The sequence below is a fragment of the Artemia sp. Qi Xiang Cuo genome, chromosome 2 (assembly GCF_049724085.1).
Source record: "Artemia sp. Qi Xiang Cuo chromosome 2, ASM4972408v1, whole genome shotgun sequence".
NCBI classification, from domain to species: Eukaryota; Metazoa; Arthropoda; class Branchiopoda; order Anostraca; family Artemiidae; genus Artemia; species Artemia sp. Qi Xiang Cuo.
The window spans coordinates 19,099,891-19,121,822 of NC_142795.1; the positions used below are offsets into that span (position 1 = coordinate 19,099,891).

Consider the following 21,932-nt stretch of genomic DNA (forward strand, 5'->3'; position numbering starts at 1 on the left):
AGCAACTAGAATTCTTTGCCTTGACACCCTTATGTCAAACCTACGAATTAGCTATGCTAAACTGGCCCCCCTGAAGTATTCATACAATCGGCAAGTTCTGGCGAGGCTATATAGAGCGGTGGCACTCCCACATATTCTTTACCTGTCCCCTGTATGGGAATGGTTTACGGAAACAGAGCGACTAAAGGCTAGATCTGCGTTCTGCAAATATTTAAAATTTCTGTTACGAGTAGGGGCCTACCGCTGTTCGAGAGAAATACATTTCTCTTGGACAAGTATCTTATTCCAGAGCCTCGTGAAGTTGTGGTAACGCATGAAACCAATGCTAGAAAAGGTGCACTGGAGTCCCTTTACGATTTCCTTCCGTTGCACGTCATGTACGAGCTGTGAATGTATATAGTGTATATAATCTAATCGTTTATTTTTGAAGTAATGTTTTTTTTGTTTTTCCCTTACTCCGCCATGTTTTTGTTTTATTGGTGGGCTAAAATAAACTAACTAACTATGTACAAAAATGTGGAATTTTGCATTTTTTGCCGAAATAAAGATCACTGATACGTGTTTTTCGTTTTTTTTCCAGGGGTGATCGTATGGAACCAGTGATCGTAGAAGATCGGGAGCCCCCCTCCCGCACTCATTTCTCCCCAAAGTCGCCCGATCAAAATTTTGAAATAGCCATTTTTACAGCAGGCCTAGTCGTAAAATTTAATAACTATGTCTTTGAGGATGACTTGACCTCCACAGTGCTTGGGGGAAGGGCTACAAGCTATGAACTTTGCCCATTGTTTACATATAATATTGGTCACTGGGAAACAGGCCTTTTTCAGGGTGGAATTTTCTGGTGGAGGGGGGGTGTACGTGGGAGGATCTTTTAATAAAGGATTTTTTCGTGGGGTAAGGCTATTTTCCATGGAGGGGGGTTAGATTTCTCAGCATTATTTAAAAACGATCAGATATCAAATAAAAAAAGCAAGTTTATTTCAACTGAATGTAAGGAGCAACATAAAACTTAAAACTAACAAATATTATTACGTATATGCGGGGGGTCGCCCCCTCCTCAATACCACTCTCTGTGCGCTTAAGTTTTTTTAGAACTTTTAAAAGAGCTTATTATTCTAATTAAACGGCCTTTGTGATTCAGGAGTCATTCTTAAATAGCTGGAACAAAAAAACAAATTTTAGTGTAAAGAACGAGGTATAGAGGAAAGGGAGACCCCTCTCATATACTTAATAATTTCTGTTCGTTTTAGGTATTAATTGGCTCCTTAATTTCGGTTGAAAAAACTTTTTTTTTTAATTTAATAATAATAAAGGCCAATATTGACTTCAACAACTATGCTATAATTCAAGTTTGAACTATTATTTCACATAAATCTGGTTCATATTATTATAGAAACACGGTTGTGAGTGACCTTGGTTTTGTAATTTGCTAAAAACATAAATTTAGAAAAAAAACACGCAGAGAATATTTAATCACGATTGCCTGAAACATTAAACTTTAAATGCAATTGCAAAAACAAAAACATAATTATCTCATTTCTGACAAACGGGCTCTAAATCTGAATCACATCGGGTTCGTTGCAAAAAAAAAGAAAAAAACTCAAAATCTGAATCACATCAAGCTCAGGGTGAAAAAAAGTAAAAAAAAATATTGACTGAGTTAAATTTGGGGCAACTGAACTTGTAGTTTTAGTCTAAGAAAGATTTCAGATTATACTCATGGTAATGTTGACTCCACTTACGCAAAAATTCAACAAATATAACTAGGATTAAAGGACAAGTAAAAGAAATTTAAAGCGTGAGGGGGGGGGGGCTTCATATACAGACACTCACTCCTTGAAAAATCAAGATTTTAATTATTTCCTTCACGTGTTTATATATGTTTGTACAAAATCGAGAAGTAATAACGATATTTTGTATGAGAAACATTTCATTAACCACCTTTAGCTAAATCAGCAATAAATTACAGCCCTGGATTATTGCTAAATTTTAGCTTTTTATAAAACTTTAAATTATGCCATTCTCTGCCGAATATTTGTTAACTTGGTATTCAAGACATTACAAATTTGGAGTTTTAGGGTCGTTTGTAATATTCCAATCCCAATTTTGGTACTTGCCTTTTATGGAGCCCAAAATGCCGGTTTGCAGATCTGATGAGTATCCAAACTACATGATGTCAATTTGGCATAAAAGAAAAAAACTGAATCCGTGTTCGACTTTTTGTTAATTCAGATCTTTTGAAGATTTTTAAATTGCTAGGAAGTGATTCTGCTTTGCAGCGTATGCCACAACAAAGATGAATTTAATGCGAAAACTATTTGAACCCCTTTGCCCCTTTGACAACCATTGTTACAAAACAAGTTTGAAACTATGTAAAATTTAAATACAACTGGAAATTTCTAACTTAGCAAAAACTCAGACCAATAAGCAACAGTTCTTTTCTTGTGTGGCAAAATTGGTGTGATTTAATTTAGATGAATATACATGCAGGAGCGATGGAGTTTGGGTATTTGGAGCATTCTAAGAAAACAAAACACAAAAGAAACATTTGCGACCCTTAGCTAAACCGACGACAGTATAATGTCATGGATACTGACTACGCTATACTCTTACGTAGATTGCCCTTAGCTATTTCTTAGCTATGCTAAGCTCTGCAAGGGGCTCCCTATTTCAAGAATCCGCCAGCTTGTTGCCCTCCAATATCTTTTGACGCTTAAAAAGGGAACTAGAACTTTCAATTTCCAATCAAATGAGCCCTCTCTGAAGTTTATACGAACATTCCTTCCATAAGAACCATATATGCCCCCAGAGCATAACCTATAACCCTTGCCCCTGAAGACTGTGGGGGGAATGTCCTGCTCAAACATATAATTTCCAGAAATTTCAACTACGTTGAACAAAATGGCTGTTCCAGCAACGGAAGGAAGTCGCAGTATTGAACACTTTTTACTAAGGAATCACAAAGAAAACCATGCCCAAGGCCCAAACAGATACAACAGTCTAGTTAAGTTTTTTCTTGTAGACTAGAGTAATTTATGTTTAATATCCTGTTAATATTTAATTAAGTTACTTTTGAATTTTATTTTTATTTATTAATTTCTTTTTGTATTAGCACGAAACCCTTTTGTACACCAAATAGCCCAAACTGTGTATAACAGAAGTTTAACATTTATGGAGCGGATAGGTTCGGTATGGTAGAAGTGTGCCTGACATACATGAACATACGGTGCTCTCAGATATACGCCAGGGGGCAGAGAATGGGGGGCCCCTACATTTTCTGTTAAATAAAGAGTTGAAGACCTTATAGATTAAGAGTTTGGGGTAATTTATAATAATATTCTTATCCCAGTTTGGTATTAGTCTTTTGTGAAATCCAGCATCCTGCTTTAAAAACCCGGTAACTATCCAAATGAAATGATATGGTTCTTTTTGGTAAACAAAAACAACAAAAATACGAATTTCATTTAACCGTAAAAAGGAATTGAACCTCAAGTCGATGCTCTTATGAACCACCGAAGGAAAAATCTTGAAGAATTAATTTTTCGTAATTTTTAAAATACAGCTGACAACCTTGATCCATATTCGCTAATCCCAGTTTTGATAAGATGGAACATTAACGCTAATTTATGTATATTGCATAATTGAAAAAAATAGTGTCTATTAAATGTGCTATTTCAAATAAAATTATGTCAATACTAGCACAAAAGGGTTTTTCTTAACTGTTGTTAGAACATTTCAGTGGTTTTATAGTTACTAAGAACTGTTTTTGCTTGTTACGCGCTTAGTCTTTTTGTAATAATAAACCTATTCTTCTTCATTTAATCCTGGTCGAAGCAACTTAATGTTATTAACATTTATTTTAAAACCAAATCTTGAACCCTGAACTCTCAAAACCTCCGAAAATTTACTGATCTAGTTACAAATTTATCAAGGATGCTCAAGTCATCTGCGTGATCTCAGTCTAGGAGAAATTTACTCTCTGCTTCCCTGCTCTCACGTAATCCTTCATACGTCCGTAATTTACTTATTTTGGATTTTTAAGCCCCCCCCCTTTCCTTTTCCACAATCTAGCTTATATGTTTTATACGAATATAATATTCTTCTTTCCTTTTAGCTAAGTTTTTCTTTTATTTCAGGCTAATGAACACACTTCAACCCGGCATAATAAAAAAGTTCAATAGTACTGGTGCCCAGTTTAAAATGATGGAGAATATTAATATGTAAGTATTGAACTTCAAGGTTGAGGCCTAAAAATGCCTACATAAGTTCCTCCGAAACGAGTGTTTTTGTGACCTGGCTACAGCTCTAAAATGCACATAAGTGGCAAGATAGGCCTACAACGTTTGTTACTAGATTTACTAGGGTCAGATTTAGCTTATTTTCTATCTCGAATGATGTTGCTGTATTTAAATGATTTTTTCTAAAATGCACATAAGTGGCAAAATAGGCCTACAGCGTTTGTTACTAGATTTACTAGGGTCAGATTTAGCTTATCTTCTATCTCGAATGATGTTGCTGTATTTAAATGATCTAAACTTTCTGGAAAAATAAGGGAAATTTCCATTTTTCAAATATTTTCAACGTATTTTTCAAACTAAAAACTTTTATCAAACTAAAAAAAAAGCAAGTTTTAGAGCATAATTCGGCGGACGAACAAAGCTGAATCCTAAGTATCGAATGATGCGAAATATTTGTCTTACGTTGGAGTATCAAACAGTTCGTGGTAACGAACTGTAAGTAAGGAGCGACCCGGCTCAATAGTAACCGAAACTCTAAAAAATTGAATTTTGATACCAATAGATACATCAAAAGAATCAGATTTAATGCTGATTTTAAATATACAAGTTTCATCAAGTTCAGTTCTACCCATTAAAAGTTAAGCGCCTGAGAAAATTTGCCTGATTTTTCAAAAAAGGGTGAAACACCCCCTAAGAGTTAAAGAACCTTAATGAAAATCACACCATCAGATTAAGCGTATCACAGAACCCCACTGTAGAGGTTCTGTCAAGCTCTTATCTGCAAAAATGTGGAATTTTGTATTTTTTGCCAGGGGAAAGATCACGGATGCGTGTTTATTTGTTTTTTTGTTTGTTTTTTTTTTCTAGGGGTGATCGTATCGACCCAGTGGTCCTAGAATTTCGTGGTGGGGCTAATTCGAACGGAAATTACAAGTTTTAGTGCCCTTTTTAAGTGACCGAAAAAAATGGAGGGCAACTAGGCCCCCTCCCACGCTCATTTTCTCCCAAAGCCACCCAATCAAAATTTTGAGACAGCCATTTTGTCCAGCATGGTCTAAAATATAATATCTAAGTCTTTTAGGATTAGTTAATCCCCCAAAGTCCCCGAAGGGAGGGCTGAAAGTTATGAACTTTACCCAATGTTTACATATAGTATTGGGAAGTATAAAGCCGTTTTCAAGGGGGATTTTTTCTGGTAGTAGGGTGGGGTCGGGGGGGGGGGGAGGTGGGGCTTTGGGGGAGGATCTTTCCATGGAGAAATGTTTCATGGGGGAAGGGACATTGCTATGAACGGGGCGCCGGATTTTCTAGCATTATTTAAAAACGATCAGAAATTAAATAAAAAAAAATAAAAAAGTTTTTCAGCTGAAACTTAGGAGCAACATCAAAACTTAAAACGAACAGAAATTATTACGTATATGATTGGGTTCGTCCCCTAGTCACTACCTCGCTCTTTAAGCCAAATTTTTTAGTACTTTCATAAGAGCTATTTATTCTACTTAACGACCTTTGTAATTATGGGGTCATTTTAAAGTGGAACAAAATTCGAACTTTAGCGTAAAGAGCAAGGTATTGACTAGGGGGGGGAACCTCCTAATATATGTATTAAAAATATTTGTATATAGAAGTTCGTTACGTAAGTTAATTCGTAAGTTTCGTATTATTACTAATCAAAACGTTCGTAAATAAATTTAAACAACTTTCGAGAAAGCCATTTAACCAAATAAAACTAAAATTAATATGCAAATTTCATGTACGGTGAGCCAAAATCAAAACCTGTATTAATTCAAAAACGTTCAAAAATTAAATTAAAAAAACAAGTTAAACATTAAAACTTAAAACGAACAGAAATTATTCCGTATATGAAAGGGGCTGTCCCCTCCTCAATTGCCTCGCTCTTTGCACTAAAATTTGACTCTTTCTCACAACTCTATTTTTTCTAAACAATAAAAAACTTTAGCGTAAAGAGCGAGGCGTTGAGGAGGGGACAGCCCCTTTCATATACCGAATAATTTCTGTTCGTTTTAAGTTTTAATGTCACTCCTTACTTTCAGTAAAATAGAACTTGTTTTTTTATTTAATTAATACCATAGTATTGCTGAAAAAACAACACCCCAAAGACTTGTGCAAGAAATACCATATGTTTTCTTTGCATTCAGTCACAGAGTCAAGTTCTAAGTTACATCTTTTAAACGTATATTGGTTTTATACACCTTCCTCTTAATTCCAATGTCATAAAAGGAAGAAACCAAACCCTAAGACTGTGCTCTCATCTTATCCCTTTTCGTATTTTTTGTCCTCTCCTGCAGAAAGTAGATTTCACGACTCACGGCACCCACCCGACCCAATGACGGAAAAATGAAGTGTTGGAAGGGCTGCCTTGGAATTTTTGGGGTATCTGTAAAAGTACATATTACTTTCAACAAATATATTAATATAGACATTGTCATTATTAATAGCTTGTTTTTTTCCAATATTTAGGATTATTCACAGGTGAATCTTAGGACACTATTGAATGTTCGGTGACAGTCCTGTCAACACTTTTTTTTAAGGAACCGTTATACTATAGTTCGATGAAAGGGGGGAGGGGGGCAATTCATGAAAATATAGGGGGGATTATTTTTCTTTATTATAAACAAAGATGTAAAAAGTCTATTTTAAAAACTTAAGAGGAGTAATTTTGCTTTTTTTTATTTTATCAATGAACGCACCAAAAAATGTATTTTCCAAATCTAGAACAGTCGGAAATAACCCCCCCCCCCAAAGAAAGCTTTCATTTTTTTGCCTGATATGCTATTAAATTATTCTCTGTGTCATTATTGTATTGTTGTTGTTTTTTTAATATTCTATAGCCTAAAATAAAATTTAAACAATTCTTGTACAAGGCATTGTTTTTAATTAACAGATGCAAAACCAAAAAAAAAAGAAAAAAAAAATCTGTTTTGCTCCCTACGATATAAAATATTTTTGAATTATCACAGCCAAGACATTGCTGTTCAGTCTGAATAGCAGAAACGACTTTACCTTAAGACAATAAAAAAAGGTCTATTTGCGCTTATTTTCTTCAATAAATGTCCAAAAATATATGACTTACGACACGTCAAATTGTTTCCATTTCTCTTCCAAATGATCAGTTCATAAATCTTTTTGTCGGAAGAATAAATTTTTCCTCCCATTGTTTGCAACATCTTCAGAAATCGCCAACAACTACGTGGCTGCTCTTGAAGTTTGTTTCAAAAGAACGGAAAGATTTATGAACAAACAGATGGAAAAAAAATTAATGGAAAGTTTTCGCGTGTTTTTCAGAGATACTATTTGGACAGTTCATGAAAGGCAATTACATTCATAGTATGGATAGCTAGAAGCATTGAATCCGCTGAAAAAGAATCGTTGCTTTTGCAGTGATTCATCTTGGGGCTGCACTTTTAGGGGAGAGGGAGGCGAATGAAAAAAACATTTTGAAATTCTTTAAACACATAGGTGGTTGCTGAAAATTCCTAATAATTCAGGGGGTGAGGTCCAAATCTTCTTTCCAAACATCCCTATAATAACTTTCTTTTCCATAAGGCAGTGATACCATAAACAAAATAGTGAGAAAGAAGGGGGGAGAATAAGCACTAGCGTAGTGGGGGGAGGAGGCAGGGGACATGGCATATTTTATATTTTTTGCACCCCCCCTCCCACCTAGATTTTGGAAAACACCTTTTATTATTTATTTTCATTGAAGAATGCCTTTATTTGTATTTTCATTGAAAGAACTGAAAAAATCTTAGATTTCGAAAAACACATTTTACCCCCTTCCCCTACATTTTCTTGAATTGTTGCCTCTCAGAGTGAAAGAAATGTAGAAAGAAAGAAAGAAGGTAGAGAGAGAGAGAGAGAGAGAGGGTAGAGTTACAAAAGAAGAAGAGAGAAAAATAAAAGCCTGAGTGAGAGAGAGGTTAATAAAGAGAGAAAAAGATAGCCAGAGAGATAGATAGTAGAAGATAAAATGGAGGGGGGGTGAGATTTTACTACCCCCCTTTCCCACAGAGAGAAAGAGAGAGGGATAGAAGGTAAAACAAAGTTGAGAGTGAAGGTGAGAGAGTCAAGGAGTGAGAAATTACCATAAAGACCATTGAATGGAAGATTATTGCTTGTAAATTTTGCATTTATTATATAAAACCTGGTTTTACGATATTTGCATTCCCAACTATTAGGCAAGCACAAAGATTCATCCCTTATTTGTAAGCAACACCTTTATCATAGTATAAAACCACTAGTAAAACTAACCTGCATAATACTCAAGTAATGCTTGTCTATTTTTAGTTTTGGCGAGTCACGGAAAAAAAATAAATTAGATTCTCTAAAAGTCTAAATGAATAATTTATATGCCGCAGGAAAATAAAAAATTAAGACTAATCTGAAGTCTTAATTTCTTGTAGGTTTTAGAAATAATCTAATCAGAGTATGTCTGACGCATTGCGGCAGAAATCAAGTTAGAACTGACATTAAATCTTATGTGCCAGAAAGCCATGAAGGAAGGCTTTTATATAGTTATAATTTTGATACGAAAATCATGATGCCATATTTTAAGTCTTTTGAGCGGTATTTTAAGAGTTTGTTCTGAAGATGGGCAACATGACCGTTAGTCAGGGGGCAATATGAATAAAAGAAGTGTTTATAAAACTAGTTAATTGGAAATACGTTCAACGTCTAAAGAAATAAAATATGGGTTTGTTTAAGAATTTAATTTTAGCAACAGCTTTTTTGCAGAATTCTTAAATTGGCCTGATGATTATTTAAAAAACAGCATTTTCAGGCTTAGTGTTTTAATTGTACCAAAAATTTACGCAAGTACGAAGCTCGAAAATTCAAAAAAAAGTAAAGTAATAAAACGATAGGACTACTGTATATTATGATTCGTAACGATAAATAAAAACAAAACTGTATAGTTATAATATAAAATATACATAATAATCTTAAAAACATATACAACTTTTTGTCCCCGAACACACTAAAAAGCAAAAAAAAATGATTAATTCTCCTGCTACCTGGGAAAGATTTTATTTAAAAGAAAATGAACTAAAACATATCAAGTTTTGAAAAACTTTAAAAGAACTTCAACTTTTAAGAATTTAGAAAAAATTTAGTTTTAAAAAAATGAAAATAAAAGCATGGTTGCTGACAAAATAAATTTGTGTTAGATTTTATCGATACTTATGATAATACTCTCTTTATATTCACATTGAAGGTCCTTGAGGCTCCTTAGGGTTTTCATGTTCTTTAGGCCCTGCCCTTGTTAAGTATGTCATAATCGCCACCTGTTTCTATTGTCAATTTCAGAACATTTGATTTTTTTAGCTAGCTGGAAAAAAGTGTTTTTGATTGTCAGTGAACATGGAGAAAAAACTCAACTTTTAAAACAATTGCTACTAATAAATATATGCTCTTGTGGTTTTTATTTCAATTTAGACCACATATTGGTGTGCATCTAAAACAAGAAAGTTTGATTGTTTAAAAAAAATCATGGTGGGTTTTAATTTTAGTTTATATTTTAAAATTATTTATATTATATTTTATATTTATTTATATATATTATATTTTATATATTATATTTTATATATATTATATTTATATATATATTATATTTTATATTTAATTATTTATGTTATATTATATTTTAAAATTAAAATTATGGTGGGTTTTAATTTTAGTTTACATTTTAGTTTTTTAATTTTAGTTTAATTTTAGTTTAAAGTCGTTTTTCTCTCGGCAATTTTCGCAAAGACGTCTGATTTTATGACAAAATAAATTTTATAACGCAGTAGAATAATCCGTTAATACTCGTTAGGTATTTCCGTTAGTAATCATAATAATTCGTTACTATTCGTTAGGTGTTTCCGTTAACTATCATAATAATCCCTTATTAAAGGCTAATATTTATTGTTTAGATTCCAAAACGCAGCTAAAAAGTATGGTGTGAACGATTTAGATGTTTTCCAAACTGTTGACTTGTGGGAAAAGAAAGACATAGGCCAAGTCACTACAACTATCTTTGCTCTTGGAAGAACGGTAAGTTTTATCAATAGCAATTGCTTGATGTTGACATGTCTTATTAATTTATCCTCCACTACCTTGCTGTACTTTACCTTGTGTAGCTTTAATTTTTAGAGTCCAAATATTGCTTGGCAGAGAGTGATTGCAGAAATTTGCTTTTCATATGTCTACATCTGAAAATAACTTTTTTTTATGCAATCGAGTAGTTGTAACTGGGTACTCTTTTCCTATCTTAGAAAATTAATAATTTAAATTATGCTAAAGTGTGGTCAGAAATATATTCTCACGCTCATGTATTTGCTCTTTCCCTGATTGCAGGGCTTGGAAAACTGCATAGAAGACAACTTTAATAGCCTTGGTAAAACAAGTCAAATCATTGATTTCGGTTTGCGTCTTTTTTTATTTGACTTATGGTTTTGGAACTAAAATTCCTGTTAGAATTTTGTTTCAAAGTTAAAAATAAATATTAACAACTCTTTGGAATCTTGCAAATCAATAATTGGCTAAATATTTTCCTCGGGCCTTATTTTTCTGTAGATGTACCTCTAAAAGTGTGCTTTTTATAGCTCTAAGTTTGCCAAAGACAATCAAATATCCTTACCCTTTGGTGGAAGAAGATATGGAGATTTATACTTATAAAGAAATATTGGGGATCAGTATAAATTTTTGGACCATTCTTAAAAGTTCCATCCGTATAACATAGCAACTTTCTAAGATGGTAAACCACACATCATCTAGTATTTCACAAAAACCTTACAGCAGGGGTTTCAAAGCTTTTTTATTTGAACATCCAATTGCACTCCGAATTTTAAGGACATTATTAAAATGGATGCATGCACAATTTTTGTGGTGAAGGGGACTGATTACCATTTTACTTGAATGTCCAAGTACTTGGTGAATGTATATAGGATTAAACACATTTCCCATGATGAGTATATTTGGCCTTTTGCACCCCTCTGTGGATACCAAAGGGTGATCATTACCTTAGAAAGTACTCTGTCCAAGCTACAATCTACAGTGTTGAGCGCAATGTCACCATTTGAACATTAAAATTCAAGGTCACTGATACATTTCAACATCCAGGAAGTTATGAGAAAATATATGACTCGTAAAACGATTCATTTCCTATAGAAAATAAAGAGTCATCATATAACTAAAGAATTTGCACGTCAATTTTCTGACCTATATATAATTCTTTTAGTTACTCATAAAAACCTTGATGCCTATGCGGAAATGTGCAGTGTCAGAATAGAATGCGGAATCTGACCTTGGAAAACAATACAATATGATTATGTAAAGCGATCAAACAGATGGCATGAGCAATATAGTTTAATAAAGGAGTTTGTTACTACGACCCGTTTTGTATATCCGAGACATGGAGGCAAAAAGGAAAAAACTGGAAGCGTAATATAAAATTGTTGGCTGACTTGGAGGTGCAGGACACAGGGCAATAACGTCAATTCACCAAAATTTAAGGGGAGGAATGCATGCTTTTTGACAACTAGTAGGGGGCGCAAGTTTTTCGATGTCTATGAGGGGAGCCAAATTTGTCATTTCTTATATTTCCAGTAAAATACGAAATAAAGCATTTTTCAATGAAGGTACCCCTAAGGAAGATTTTTTTTCAAATATTGGTGAGAGAACGGTAAAATATCTAGGAGGGGGGCATATGGCCTTTCTTTCCTCAATTGGTGTCGCTGAGACAGAGTTGAAGGGTCTTCAGATTTATGACATTTCAAATTTATGTTTTCTGGGGAACGTGAAATTTTACGACAAGCCTACGGCTGTAACACGCACCTGAAGAACAAGATAATTACGCTCGTGTCATTGGATTCATTAGTTTCATAACTATCCATTCAACGAGCCAAAATTGTGATATTTCTTGAACTTTTTATATAAAGATCTAAACTTGCTTAAAAAAAGAAGAAATTGCCTATTTTTAATGCATTTATTAATAAAACGAAATGCAAAACAAATTTCAAAATGCAATTTAGTAAATGGATGAAGCTTTATCTCAGCGTCCAAATTATTCCAAAGAGTGTCACATTTTACGCTGAAACTTTAAAACCGTTGGACTGTAGAAAAATAACACACAAAAACTTGCACTGTGAAAATAAACCTTAAGAAAGACAGGCTTTACTTTAGATTCCCCCTTAATATTTTTTTAGGCACACACTTCTGCCAGAACGGCAACAGTAGTACTAATTACAAAGGTAGAGGGGCGAAGAATATAAATTGGGGATCTCGAGTTGTCTTGGTGCCCCCACCCCCATATTTTAATTCTTTTTCCACCTCTGAACATACCCACAACATAGGACAGTATAAATAGACCACCAGGTGGACTATGCAGGGGCGGAAACAAAAACAATATTTTGGTGTCATCCCTACAAAATTTGGGCTCTCTCGTTTGTGTTTTTAGATCTTTATCGTTTTTAACTCGTTCGTGTTTAATTGCCCATTAATGCAACTTTCGACCTTGAAAGAAGCTCGTGTCCCTAAAATAACCCCCTGGATCTACCCCTCGGTGCATGCACCAAAACACACACAGGTATCAATTGTAGGTATCAATAAGAGTATCATTAAAAATAGCACTTTTAGCTTTTTAGGCTCTTCAATCTGATAATGCTTTCTTTTTGTGCCAAGTAGTGAAAATCCCTTTTTAATATAGAGCGCGTTCGGACCTTAGAATTTAGTTGACTAAAGTTGAACTATAGCTAACTTCAAGCATTTTATCCTCTCCAGCCACAGTCACTCTGATCATTTCAACCTCGGACTCTAATTGACTTTTAAAGATCCTGTTGGGATTTGGGATTTTGGAAACAGATTTCAGAGTTATTTATAAAGATGATCTTAGGGTATTTAAAAAGGACTACATCACTTCCTATGAAAATTTTGCCTGACAATCGGGCAATTGCCTTACTGATAAAGAAGTACATTTTCGACGTTTAGACCTCATCAGAACTATGATTCAACTGAAAATAGTCAATTGACTTATAGTCAGCTACCTTAGCTGAGGGTGGATTTACGGATGAACTAATCCTCCTTAAGTCAATAAACTAGAATTATACTTAACTAAAATAATTTGGGATAAATTAAAATGTAAAAATGGGAATCCTACAGGTATTTCCAAGGTTTTCCTTAACTCTTTCTAAAGGCCTTATTCAGAGGAAGGGTTAGAAGGTTTAACCCCCCCCCCTTAAAAGTTTCTCAGACTCGTGAAAATGTAATAAAAATACATAAAAAGACATTTTTGATGTATTTTCTAAATTTTTTGTACCTCCCTCCTCCCGACAGAAATACCCCACCCCCACCACCCGACAGAAATACCCCACTCCTATCTCTCCCCCCCCCCAAAAAAAAAAAAAACAACTCCTGTATATGCCCCTGCTCTCTCTCTCTCTCTCTGTTCAGGCGATTTTCAAACATTTACAATGACTGATCGTAGGCTGTTTTATCCGACAGGCTGTTCATTGTAATAAAGACATTTATAAAATAAGATGCTACTCCTGAAAGAGAAAAAATCTTTCTACACTTTTCAGGTTATTTCTTCCCGTCAATCTTCCATCCTAGCTTTTAAAACCACTTGGCTTTCAGCTTCGCAATCAGCATTTATTAAAAAGAAAGGTGTCATTCGTTCTCCTTTGGAATTTTATAATTCTGCGCACACCACAGACTGCTTCCTGGATTTCCTCAAGGAAATGGATAATGATTTTCTGTGATTTCGCATTCCCCAGTGAATTCAACAAGTTATGACCAGTCAAATAAATGGATGGCTTCAAAGCTATTGAAACCAATATATGAAAAGATAGATGTGATCGATTTCTGAAAGATAAACATCAATATCTATAAAATAATATTTGATATAGAAAAATAAAATACTTCACATCTAATATAATATAAAATGTTTGTAATAAGGTAAAATTTCAACATTGCATCTTGCAAACAGTTCTTTAAAAGAATTTTTTCAAGCGCAAAAACCGAATATTTTGAGAAAACGAAATTTGGCTTAAGACACTGAAAAAAAACCAATTCAGCGTTGTTGCGTACTTTAATTTTTTCTGATTTCAGAACTATTTTAGGATGCAATCCTTCTTGATTTTGCCTCCATACAGAGGTCTGCCAAACACAAAACATTTCTCTACTTTATCTAAGTTAAATTGTATCTGCATATCTTAAACTGTGATCAGCTCATTCATTTGTGGTAAAATAAAGTGAAAAACATGACGATTATTTATACATTCAAAGTATTTTAAGCCTAGAAAAGGCCGCTTAAAAAGAAACTGAAAAGCCAGGAAGATATATTCAATTTTCCTGCTAGAATTTAACGTAGCCGTGCAGAATGTGAAGCAAAAAAACAAATAATTCCTTAGTTATAACATGATAATTGAAAGAACCACCACACTTGAGTAGTCAAAAATTGCTTTCATCGCGTTTTTACTGTAATAACGTGAAAGCGGTTTTTTTAGGCCATGGTTTTCACTTATCACTTGCGTGCGCCTGTGCTTTACCTTGTTTTGTTTTTTTTTCATCTGGTGCTACTCAAGGACTTCGTTGCTTTTTTGTTTTCTTAAAACCATACTTACAATAGTACTTTGCATTAAAACTAGTTCTATTAAAATCATAAAAGATGTCAAATGGTGCATTAAAATGGTCTCGGAACAGTTTTCGTGCGTTAAACCCTTGTTCTAGAGAAAAACTGGATTGTATCGGTGTAATAGACCGAAACCATCTATGGACTTTTTTTTAGCTGTGTTTTCAGGCACATGGTTTGAAGCGCGTTTTGAGCGGGTTTGACAAACATCGTTAAAAGGCTCTCCGTGTTTAGATGAGCCAAAGTTTAAAGCATTTTCCTCTTACGAGTTCCAAGCGTCTTGGACATGGGTTCTTCAAAACTGTAACACCCCAAGATTTCATGGTTTAATACGGCATATGAAAATACCTAAACCCATGTTGAACACGGCAATCAAAACAATAATATGCACAGCCCGTGTCCAACTCCGTGGTGGATGTGGGTGGTCTGAAAACAGAGCTCTAGGTTTCCCCATTTTTTGTTTGGGGGGGGGTCGGTTTGTCAAAATGGCTTGTAAACTGTGTATGTATTTAGTTCAATTTTAATATATTTATTCAAGATTTTTCCAGTAAAACTCCATGAAGCACTACACAGTTGTTTCTTCTTTCAAGGATTCTAATGAGTCCAGCTGTTTTTCCTCGTTTGGTTTGTTTAAGAATAAAAGTGTTCACGTATTTGATATATTTACTCTCAACGCAATTACATGGTCACGGGTGGTCTAATAGCTTTATCTCAAATGTTCTCTTGCTTGGAAACAGCAAATTTCTTGACAAAAAGTATATTCTAGAAACAATTTGACTTCCTTTTCTTGGGTGCCGTAGCGGTCTTTGGCCTCGTAATTTGGAGGGGGGGGGGAATTTTAAAATATAAAGTAAAAGGAACTTAAATTTAGGTGCCTGAAAAAGTGGAGGGGGACCACCTCCTTCCCAAGCATAGAACCGTCGCAACTTATGTGGAATAAATAGTGCAAAGTAGTCTTGGTGAGCCAAGCTGGGGTTTCAGCCACAGGGAACGGGAAACTTATAGAAGGTAGATTCCCAAGGACAGAAAGGTTATCTCACGTTATCCCCGTCATCTCGGGAATAATTCGGGAGAATAGAAACTTAACACTACTAGCACCAAGCACTGAGTGCGATGTCACACACGTCTGGTGACTTTGGTAAAACAAGCAGAAAATTTCAAAGAAAGTTTGGTAAATGATATAATTAATCTGAAATTTATAGGATTAAAGCTGAAATCTCACTAAAGATTATAGTTTTTTGGTGGGGTTATTTTTGAGGGAGGGGGGTTAAAAGGTTTTAAAAGCATCAAATATTTGTTTACAAGCATTTTTGTTGCGTTTTTTTTACGTCTCAGGCAAAAACTTTGGGTTTTGTGTTCAAATCCCTTAAACCCTTCCCCTCCCTGGGCAAGGCCTTGGTTAATCTATATTTTTTTTAAACAATTATTTAAATCTCAGACTTTAAGTAGGCTAGTTGGCCGAAACCTGACAAAATTCGCTTTCTTTATCCTCGCTTACATTTTAAAGTTCATGAAAGACAAGTATACAATATTTAGGGGAGGCTACAAAAAAAACATCAAATGTTAGATGACACTGATTTTTCTCTTTCTAACACTAACGCCAATTTACACTTTTGAGCTTCTCTGACTCTTTGGCTTAGGCTATTAGCCTGCAATTTAAAGAAAAAACTTTAATCCATGCAAAAAACTAACATGACAGCTTTCTAGGAAGTACCACGAATTTAATACTTTCATACCATAAAACGACATACAAACAAACAATTTATTTACAATGATGGGTTCATATACACGTGTAATTTAAGGTGATTGTCATAATATAACAACTTATACAAGAGAGTACTATATTTTATAGAGATATGGATAAATAATAAACAAAAAATTAAATCGATATACGAATCGGTGGTCACACATCTTCAACCTCGGAACATCAGAAAAACAGTACTAAGTTTATAGTTAATACTTATTTATATAGTTAAAGGAACAACAATAAAATACCTTACAGTAAATGAATAACATCAGTATTGATGCCTCAGCACCCTTTTCTTTATTCCTTAGAAGTACAACATCATCAACTCTTTATGGTAAAATATCTTCAATTCATTTTATACCTACAGACACCCTCTCGAAAGATTATTATCAAGATTATCCTCCCTCAAATTGAATTAAAGATAATCAAGTCCCTCGACCTTTCCAGATGAAAAGATCCAAAGGATACCATCCCTCCCCTTCAGAAAAGCGGCGATAATAAATGCCCAAGTTTCATGTTTTAACACTTTTCTTTTTCTGTGCTGAAAAAGGAAAATTTATTTGAAAAATATGCAAATTTAGACAAAATTTGGCTATGAATTATTCTTTAACAGATTTTTTGTATAGTTTTTAAGCAAAAAGATGAAAATTGTACTTTCTTTCCATTGTGTTGAGTGAATCGCTCATTAGCTTGGATAGGTCGAGGGGAGATACGGTAGTCAATATGGAATTGAATGAAGGTTATAGCTATTGATCTGACTTAACCAGATCGTTGGGGGACGGAACAATTTTAAAAATAGATAAATATGTCCAATTTATAATTCAATTTTCTTGGCTGTGTGACTAATCCAAGGATATAAGAAATTTATCCGACATGTTCTAATGGGTTATCTTCAATACAAAAATGAGAAGTAAAAAAACATAAGAAGTTTGCGTTTATAACCCCAACTTGTCCCGGGGGGAGTTGCTTGCAATATTGTGCCATTTACCTTCCTTTATTTCAATCCTAATAGCCAAAATTAGATTCTTAGTGTTTTTGATATCCATTTGTTAACCATAATTTGGCGTCGTGTCAGAGAAAATAATGTTTTCTGTTTTTGTCCCGTCCGTTCCTCCCTTTTGTTTGAACCTTTTCGCTTTAAATTTTCCCGGCAACCGATGAGAGAAAAAATCGTGCCTAGTGGAATGTCATATTAAGGTGACTGTTGCAAAAATCTTATTAAGAGTTCAACTAAGATGACAAGTAAAATTATAAAAATTACAAATATAAAATTTAGCCAGAATTAAATATAGACATTAATTTTTCTTTCACGGTAAATCTTTATAGCGCACCAATATGAAATATCACCTTCATTCCGGTATATTGAGTGAAAGAAATCCCTCAGTATTTCGGATATATTTAGTTATATATCCGTAATATTGATGCTAATCATTATGACAGTCCATATTATTGTTATTTGTCGTATTGTTTCCAGAGGTGTAACAGTCTAGGATTTAATTTAACCAGATCGCATTGGAACAGATCAATAATTTAAAAAATAGAGAAATAGGTAAACAACTATAATGCATATTTTCTGTTTGCTTAACAACTATATATTTGTATAGTTGATTTCTAACCTTTATATGAAATTCTAGTTATTTTTACATTAATTGTTTTAAAACCCAGTTACAACAGTTAATTAACATCAATAAATTTCTGAAAAGTGAAGAGAACATTATTCACTTTGACACTAGATCCTGATTAATAAATAGGTATTAAAAGAATTAACATTTTAACTTATGGCTATAAGTACCTAAACAAAGGAAGGTCAAGGACGCAATATTTCAAAGAGCTTTTTCGATGTCCACATAAGTCATTTTGATATTATCCTTGGTATGTCGAGTAACCTCTTCTTTAATTAAAAGTATTAAAGCATCATTACATGCTGATGGTATGTTATCACATCAAACGAATTTTGAGCAATTGGACTATGATTTCTACTAAGGTTAATGGAAAACTGTGAGCGCGTGTAAATAGTTATAGGGGGAGGGAGGGAATTTGAAACAGGCATTCGGAATTCCTCCATAAGAAGGCAGAAACGCATAAATAATTAAAAGTGTAATAGCTAGAAGCCTATTGCTATTCTAAAACCTATGAAACAATTCTAGCATATAAGAAACCTTTCCCCTCCCCTCACAAAGTTTTCTGCGGCTGTCCGTTCGAAAAGCTATGGCAGATATTGAGTTATGGTTAGAAAACATTGTGACCATCCCAAATTAGGTTATTACTAGAAAGTGTGGGAACGCCTTACTTATGGAATGATGGTCTTGGTTCCCGTGATCTACCAACAAATTTAGTAAGCCAGGTACGATTTATCTTAGAGGGTCAAGAAATTCAGTATTGGCAAGGGCTGGTTTTAAATTCTGCTACATTGAATCATTATAATCAGGTTAAACCTAGTTTTGGAGAGGAAATTTATTTTAAATTCAATTTACCGGCTATGATTTTATGTCTATGGATTCAGCTTAGGGCGAATTTCCTTCCAATCCAGAGCAGACAAATGGTGTTCGACAGGGGAATAGTACATCCTGATGGTCGGTATGTGTGTCCTCTTTGTAGAGATGAGGACGAAGATTTGGACCATTTTCTCCGAAAGTGCCCGGTGTTCTCTGATTTAAAGGAAAAAATACTTACATGGCATTGTTTTGCTGCTTCCTGGCATTTTACAAAGTAGTAATCCAACCACAATATTTCGTATTGGTGCGTACATAGAGAAGGGATTAGAAAGAAGGAAATGTTCTTACAATTAATTATTGTTTATTATATGGAATTAAAGTTATTTTTTGGTAATTTACCAGAAGGTATTTTTCGCTATGTATCATGTTAATGTGTGTTTCGTAATTTGCTCTGTTGTAATTTTGTAATTTTTCTATTTTTCATAATTTTTGTGTGTATATGGCTCTTGGGCTTTTGAAATACACGATCTATCTATCTATCTATAGTGTTTTAAATTTGGATCAGTCCATCCGAGACCCCTACTTCTTTGCTATTTTCTAGCTTTCTCTATTTCCACTTTTCCACCTTTTTTCCACTTTTTTTCCACCTTTTTTCTACTTTTTTCCACCTGGGTTCCTTAGGTCCCTGGGTTCCCAAAAAGGGTTCCACTTTTTTCCACCTGGTGTACACATCCGGGTGCCACTTGTTCTGCCACATCTGGCACACTTCTGCCAAGCTCACCACTTCCCACCCTGTATGGTAACCTTTCGCCACGCGTCGATCATGCTACCTGATGTATTTATGGTGGACAGGCTTTTGTTCACCAGTTGATGGAACTGCACCAAGCCATAGGTCTTACTTAAATGTCAGAGGCAGTTGGGTACATTAAGTGGTGCGGAAATACAAGGCAATTGAATACATTTTTATAGAAATCAGAATCTTATATCTGGCATAAGAACAGATTGCTCGTTTATTTGTTTTTTTTTTTTTTTTTTTTTTTTAATTGCCACATAGGTCATAAATACGATATTAAAATACAGTAAACTGATTGGCTCTCATTAGCAACATGATCTCTCCCGGCTAAAACAGTGGACTTTTTCAACAGTATCAAATTACTTTTTACTGTTGATATACAAATAGACATACTTACAGATGCCCATTTATGGAATAACAGATATTATTCATAGCCAATGCACGTGCTAACTTCCAATATCAATAGGTACCGACATAATAAATAAAAAATCGTTGCTAATAATGGACTTTTAATGAAAAAAAAGATACATTTAACAAATCAAAATATGGCATACGCTATCTCTTTATTGAGGAAAAATTTTCTTCTGAAGAATATTGCTCAAAATTAATGAAACCTAATGTAAGCTGATGAGCAGTAAGCGTAATAACGTAATCTTAGCTGAAAAAGCGTCGGTTGTATAGCCAATGTTTTAAGCCCCGTATTCATTTGACAAACCAGGGACAGCAAGCAAAAAAATTAAAAAAACAAAACAAGATGAATATTTTTTCGACCGAAACCAATTTTCTTGCGCTTTTTAGTTGATTTTTTTCTGCTTTGCTTGTAAAAATGTAAGTGAAAACGAGGCTTTTGTCAGAATCAACGGGTGTTGTTTAACTACTATTGTCGATAAGAAAAGTTCCATTTCGCTAAAAAAAACTACCTTTTTAGACGCCGTATAACCCTGCCTTTAGAGCAGAAATAGTACTTTCTATCTTTTCAAAAGTTTGCTGCGCAGATGTTTCGTGAATGTTGCTAATCTATTTGGTTGTATTTCTTTGAAGGTAGCACAAGTTACTGACGCCTTAAAAATACGTTTATGACTTTCATTAAACCTTTTTACTTTAATTGACTCAAAGTCTACTAAAAATCATGAATTATAAAGAATAAATTCTTGAATTGTAAACAATTATGAATTATAGAGTTATTGCATTGAATTACATCTAGTAAAGCTCTTTGATACTATACGTTTTTAGCTTATTTTTTGTTGGTTTCTCGCCCGCGGTTTTCACTCCAAATTTTTCATAATTTTATAAGATATATGTGGTTGCAGTAACTTTCCACTTAGCCAATTCAAAAAGATTTATTTTCGCCGTTCTTGATACTTTAACTTTCGTTCATTTGATGAATATGTCTTTGCAGACTTACAAACATCCCGAGTGGACAGGACCCTATCTAGGACCAAAACCAGCTGAAGAGAACAAGCGTGAATGGACTGAAGAACAGCTTCGAGCAGGCGAAGGTATGATTGGTCTCCAAGCCGGCACTAACAAGGGAGCATCGCAGGCTGGACAGAATATAGGTGCAACCAGAAAAATTCTTCTAGGAAAATAAGTCTTTGAACTTGTTTTTTTAAACAATTCCTGCTTAAGAGTGCAGTTTTTTTTGTTATTTTACTAATATTTTGTACAGCGAAATTGTGAAATAAATATATATATTTAGGCTTTATGATCTTCTACAGTGTAACCTAACCAGAAGTAAAGTTTGTTGGACGGCATTGTTCATGGGCTAAATGACCGTTTAGTACTTGTAAAAGTTTCTTTTTTGTATGAATTAAATGGAATGAAAGAAAAAAATTCACCTTTGTAGTCTAAACACTGAAGCAGCTTGTGAGTGGAATTTCTAAGGTAGCCTAAACACTAAAATTTTTACTACTATTAATATATTGCTATTTTTATTGTAAATATACAAATGGTTTTCAAAATAGCGTAGAAAACTGAGTAAGTGTGCCAAATTTCACGGAAATGGGTGCAGCGGCATCCAAACTATTGGGTTTTGAAATTATGATTTGTTTGATTCTTACATTTCCAGGTCATTTTCCAAGGAAAACAT

General features: G+C 34.0%; 1 protein-coding gene across 1 annotated transcript in view; it reads left to right on the forward strand.

Annotated features, from left to right (window-relative positions):
• LOC148954975 (muscle-specific protein 20-like) overlaps positions 1-21,546 on the forward strand; it is a 55,246-nt gene extending 33,700 nt beyond the window's left edge. Inside the window, exons 3-5 of the mRNA XM_089099475.1 lie at positions 4,137-4,220; positions 10,172-10,292; positions 21,243-21,546. Coding sequence (XP_088955601.1) covers positions 4,137-4,220; positions 10,172-10,292; positions 21,243-21,434 — 397 coding nt within the window. The 3' untranslated portion in view covers positions 21,435-21,546. The remainder of the gene's footprint in view (positions 1-4,136; positions 4,221-10,171; positions 10,293-21,242) is intronic.
• Positions 21,547-21,932: the final 386 nt, after the last annotated feature.